The 5,758-nt window shown below is 42.4% G+C and overlaps 1 protein-coding gene across 3 annotated transcripts; it reads right to left on the bottom strand.

Annotated features, from left to right (window-relative positions):
- Positions 1-2,562: 2,562 nt before the first annotated feature.
- On the bottom strand, positions 2,563-5,054 carry LOC147451795 (uncharacterized). 3 transcript variants are annotated; one of them, XM_086517665.1, is made up of 3 exons: positions 4,612-5,054; positions 3,346-3,484; positions 2,563-2,798 (listed from the first exon to the last, which is right to left on the bottom strand). In XM_086517665.1, exons 1-3 carry the CDS (start codon positions 4,954-4,956, stop codon positions 2,650-2,652), a joined length of 633 nt encoding a protein of 210 aa, XP_086373791.1. In that variant the 5' UTR covers positions 4,957-5,054; the 3' UTR covers positions 2,563-2,649. The 3 variants fall into 3 exon arrangements, with proteins under 3 accessions (XP_086373791.1, XP_086373790.1, XP_086373788.1); XM_086517664.1 differs by lacking the exon at positions 2,563-2,798 and adding an exon at positions 2,912-3,252 and having other exon boundaries at positions 4,612-5,045; XM_086517662.1 differs by lacking the exon at positions 2,563-2,798 and having other exon boundaries at positions 2,912-3,484; positions 4,612-5,048.
- Between the last annotated feature and the right edge of the window lie 704 nt (positions 5,055-5,758).

The following is a 5,758-nucleotide window of genomic DNA, read 5'->3' as shown; positions in this document are numbered from 1 at the left end:
TTGTGTTAAGAGGGAAACACAACTAGAATCATCCGGTTGCATTCCTTGAGACTCTCTCTCTCTCTCTCTCTCTCTCTCTCTCTCTCTCTCACACACACACACACACTCTTACATTGTTTTTCTTTATCCAACAGGTCATGACACATGCTTGTAGTGGGTCTTGACTCTTATCCCTCAAGATCGAGTACACTAGTCATCTATCAATGGTGTAGAGAAGGGCTATAGGTGGAGACGGACTTGCAACGGACAATGTCCCTCAATGCATATGGAGTAATTGTATTGTTTCCAAAAGTGCATTTAAATGACCACGACCTTCCTCCCTACATGATGTTTATAGTTAAGGTCAATGATGACCATGACCTTCCTCCCTGCGTAATGGTTATAGTCATCAAGGACAACTAGAATCTAAGTGAAGGATGATGATCTTTTTTTGCTAAGCCTAGCAATTAAAATTCTTACTTGAAATTGATTCCCATCACAAAAATAGATTGCATTAAACAGGGGCAGAACGATTATGCCGTGTACTACAAATGTCAATTTACTTTTAAACATTCCAAAGCCATTAGGAAAACTGTAAGGGATTTCAAAAAGCTTTTTTGGGGTCCACATGATTTAGAAAATGATATTGTGAGTGTAAATTACAAATAGCAGTGGGGTTATCTTTTAGGTAGCTTCACCAAGAAGCTACCGATATGCCAAGAAGTTCTCCATAAGAATGGAGGTCAGCCCCTATTTTGTGGAGATTGGTATGAAAGGCATGAAAGGGAAAGCTTTTAAGTTAAAGTTTTACAAGCTCTCTCTCTCTCTCTCTCTCTCTCTCTCTCTCTCTCTCTCTCTAGTTCTGCAAATACATATAAGAGGTGTACATACTTATGCTCTACTCGAAGCTCTTTCACAACAATATATGACGCCTCCTGCATGGCCAAGACACGAGCTGCTCAACACCTGGCTCTTCTTAGCCTTTAATAATTTAACTCTTAATATCCAAGAGGCGGTTCACCCTGCCATTACCCCTAGCTCGACATTGTAAGTGCTCCCCCATATAGGCTATATCATCCTTGCTATTATACCACCTTATGCACAGTAAAGGCCCCCTTGCATGGATTTTTCTCTCTCTACCATAGTAGAGATATACTAATTAGATTATGGATGCCTAAGGACTAGGATCAAGCTTTCCATCCAAAGTCTCTTCCATGTCCCTAAAATTTGCCTTATTCTCACTTCAGCCTTTCTTCTCCTGCTTTATTCCTACATTGGCACCAACATAAGGGCAAGTCTATGATCGCCAATTTGTGGTAGTTCCAATAGCAGGCAAGTTCTGCTCTGCTCTAGTTTATAGTAGAGGTCTTCACTGGTAGAGTGTGATGGCTCTATGTATACAACCTTCCTAAATCAATCTCTAATCCCGGTCATTCGTTAATCCATTGTGATTTTTAGCTTTCTCTACTTGGGTAGTATTGTTGAGCCTTGGCGTTTCAAGCTACCTCTTAGTTGTTTTCCTTAGCCTAATGAATTGATGTACCTATCAAAATGCAGCGCCTTTTACCACCACTGTGAGTGGAAGAGTACGATAGGAGGGAAGAGAGGGAAGCAGAAGGGGAAAGTAAACACCGAAGGAGGGGCACCATTCAACAGCTATTGAAGTCAAAGACCGGTAGCCACATTCTGATAAGATACAAAAGTCTCTAATTTCACAGAAATATAGCTTCTACAGATCAATGCAATATGCCGAGAATCGGGAATGAAATAGAGACTACCCATCATGGATCTAAATCCTCCATAGAAGCAAGACAAAAATAAAGTACACCAGAAACCCACTTTCGGAGGGATCGAAATGCCAGCAGCAGAGATGTACAAGATATTAGTATGATCACTCCAAAAAAATCAGCTGCAATCAAATGATTAAACAGCAGTGAGGCCCATCATTAAGGCATTGAATCGGTAGTGAGGAGTTGTAAATGCACATTAGAAGTATGGGCTAAAAGTAGCCTTGCTACCGCCTGCTGCTGGACAATGACAAAGAAGAGTAAATGTGAGCTGAAGTATAATAAATAGGCAATCCCATAAACTAATAAAGCCAGCAGTCTTATTAAAGCAGCCATTTCCTTCATTAAACCCCAGCGGGGTAGGTGCCAGAATTTCACCGCGCTTGCATTGTACTTGAGCACGAGACAACTATAGTCCAAATAGAGTGACATCCACACCTAAGATTTTGTAGCACTCGAAATGCATAGAGATTCCTGGGGTCATTCTTTTGGGAAGCTGATTATCTATAGTGAGAACAAAGCAGAGAAGACACCTCTATGTCTTAAAAATTGATGCTGCGTGCCATCATTCATTCATATTTCACAGCCGTTTGCACATTGTGAGGGTTGTCTCACGATGGGAACAAGAATACTCACACATAAGAGCAAGCATGAAAAAAGAAACACAAATGCAGGCATGCACGCGCGCGTGCACGCACACACACTCCCGTTGGCATAGCCATGTTCTACCTTAGTACTCGCAAATTTAATCAACTACCAACAAATTTAAAGAAAGCTACAGGGATCCATGAACTAGTAAAAAAAAGTGCCGTTATCTGTGAAAGACACGGGTTGATTACATTAACCAAACACTACTAGTGTCTTTATGGGTTACAACTGGCCATTACAGAAAATGCCCTATTGCAGAGATACCATGATGACAAATCTTTGAGCATGGGTTCTGTGGAAAGAAGCACTGAAATACGGCTTGATTGTGGACACCACGTTCAAACAGAAGAACTCTTAAGGAGCAGGCCGGACAATCTGCAGAACCTTGAACAACACAATCGATATAGTCGCAACAGAGGATGATATATGGACCAGTAAAGCAAACAATCAGTATACAGCAGGATAGTGGAATCATGTGAAAGTATCCAGCAATAGAGTGAGGGAAGGGTTCAAAATTTTTAATTATTACATAAGGGATGTCACTTGGAGGCGACCACTACAGAATACACAATGTACCCTAGATGCCACTTAGCTTCTGTCCATTGACAACTCAAATGATTCTCCAAAACAATCAATGCAATTTGAGACAAGTACTATTGCAAATCAATGAACTTTGCAAGAGATCTCACAAGGCTGGGAGGCCAATGCTTGGTATCCTTAACATAGGACAAATCAGTGTAATGGGGATCTAGAAGTGTGGCTATCGTGAACTGTTGTTCTGCAGAGAGTGGTGAATTTTTATCTGCATACAGAACCGCCGCTAAAGCTGCATGCACCTCTGAACCAAACCAGATTATTGTCTGATGTGAGCCCGGATACAATGAGGAATACAAAAGACAAGACAACCAAGTGTACAAATTTACGGAGTCACCTGGATAACCCTTCAATGAAACGGAGACGTCCTCCATTTCCACGAAGGCCTCTTCTTTGTCTCCTACCTCATAAAGGCATATGGCTCGCCCAACCCTCGCATATTCTGCCAAAGCTAGATCGCCATGTTCCTTGATTACCTGCGAGTAAGAGCAGAATTCTAACCTTTGAATATTGCACTCCCAAGATGCTCAAACTCAGATTGAATTTTTATTTTTCAGTCGTCCCATAAGCATATGCCCCCTGCCGTCTGGAAAAAATATGATGAGTATGGAAAAAGAATGGATGGCTCACCTTTTTTTTGCTTGCTTCTGTTTATGTGAGCACACCTCATGTGGTCCCCCCCTCCAAATCTATGGCATTTGTAGATAATCTATGGGGATGTGCAGTCCTTTGATCATGGAAAGGAGGAGAGGAGCTTCATTGAGACTTAGATCTACCCATCATTCGATCCTCTGTTCTTGGCGTTCTCTAAAGAAGTTCTCTAAAGAATACAGTCACTGACTTTTTGTCCACTTTGTTAAGGGTACAACTCATGATTGACCTATACATGGAGTTATGGACAACATTTGGCTTGCTTCCCCTTACCTTATAGGAGTTATCTCAAGGCTTAAGCATTCATTTGTACTTGCAATTGATAGTTTTTGCAGTTGCCCAATCTCGAGTTGCAAAAAGTGTATCCTTTCATTACATGTATGACAAAGTAATTACTTCAGCATGCTCAATTTGCAAGAAAAAGTGCAGCGGGATGTTTATTCTTTTAGAATATTGTCCCGACATCAATGTTTCTCGCATCTATAGATACCTCAAAGGGCTCATTCCGAGAGGCAAGAGCAAGACATGCTGCTTCTGTGCGACAGCAACCTTAGGCGCTTCAAAAGCACTCCACGGCAGGACAAAAAAACCAGACCCTCAATTTGAAAGAGGCCTCCACAACTTTTGATCTTTATGTGGGCAGAAGGCCTTTAGACACTACTATTGGTTTGATAACATCCGGTTAGGGAAAGCCAAAAGGGCTCAGAAACAGGACATTACGAAGGACCTGCAAGTGGGATAAGCCGTGCTAGCTCAACTTCACAGCAGCATTGTACCAAACATTACAGACTAGAACGTTTTGCCCGCACTGCCCAACCAATACTTTACATTGTCTAAAGTGGGCTCATCATGTAGAAAATGACACACATACCACAAGTGACAAATGTTAGCAAAGCATAGACATGTCTAACCAGAAAAGACAGATGAAAGAGATTGTCATGATCAGAATTGCCTGAGTGTACCATAGAAGCGCTTGCCGAAAGTCCTCCTCAGATTGTGCTTGTCTGCCCTTCTCAAGCAAAGAAATTGCTTCATCCACCCGGGATTTAAACAACAGGCCGGGAGCCGCAGTAGCTGGTGAATGGGGGGGAAAGCGGTTATCTGCAAGAGCGGGAGCAGCGCATTCCTTACAGAGCAGAAGAGCGAGGCACAAGGGAGCTACTTTCAGTACAGGGGCCCACGAGCTGTCTTTGGTGGCGCGGGCTGCGGCATGAAGATGATGGTGATGGACATCGCAACAACAGCGAGGCCCACGCTTGCTGGCGGGCGGAGGCGCGCACAGGTGCAACGGCATCATCCAGGCGAGGAGCGAGAGGAAGAGAAGAGACGTTCACTTGAAGGCTCAGCTACCGAACGCAGCATAATACAGCCGCGCCTGAAGGTTGCTGAGAGCTACGGCCAGTGCTCAGCCGGTGAGGTGAAGACAACAGCTCAAATTTGTGGAAATTCCCAAAATACCCCTCAAATTTCAAAACTTACCAAAATACCCTTGCATCTATTTTGGTTGGACTGTTCAAGATTTTCTAATCTTTATTCTTTTTTGACAATTTAGATCCGTTTTTGAGTGTTTAGCATGTAATTTGTCTAAAAGTAACGAAGAAATTCATCACAAAAGCCTATATAACATACCCAAATTCTAGTTTTAGCATCTTGTATTGATAGACAATCAGTCTTCTGATAAAAAGCTACAAATTTTTTCGTCTTTCAAGAAATTTAATCTCACGACCAGGGGTACTTTGGGAATTTTGGAAAAATTGAAGGGTGTTTGGGAATTTGTGACAAAATTATGGGGGTGTTTTGGGAATTTTTGAAATTTGAGGGGCATTTTGGGAATTTCCGCAAATTAGAGGGGTATTTTGGTAATTTTCCCTAGATTGTAACAACCGGCTGGCCTCACAACGGTGATCACGCCACATAGCCTCACGCTTGACACATACAATTCACGGCCCTGTAAATTGTTGCTGGCCGGTTGAGTCTTATGCGTTCATCGCAAGGGCCCTTTAAGACCACTTTTGACCTCAAGAGAAGTGGAAAAATATCGAGGATTTGCCTACGAAAGGGCTATTTTAAAATCTGCCATGCGGAAGGGTAGACCAAAG

Source organism: Adiantum capillus-veneris, chromosome 8 (genome assembly GCF_014529385.1).
Source record: "Adiantum capillus-veneris isolate H3 chromosome 8, ASM1452938v2, whole genome shotgun sequence".
In the NCBI taxonomy this organism is placed as follows: domain Eukaryota; kingdom Viridiplantae; phylum Streptophyta; class Polypodiopsida; order Polypodiales; family Pteridaceae; genus Adiantum; species Adiantum capillus-veneris.
This window is presented reverse-complemented; position numbering and strand designations above follow the sequence as displayed.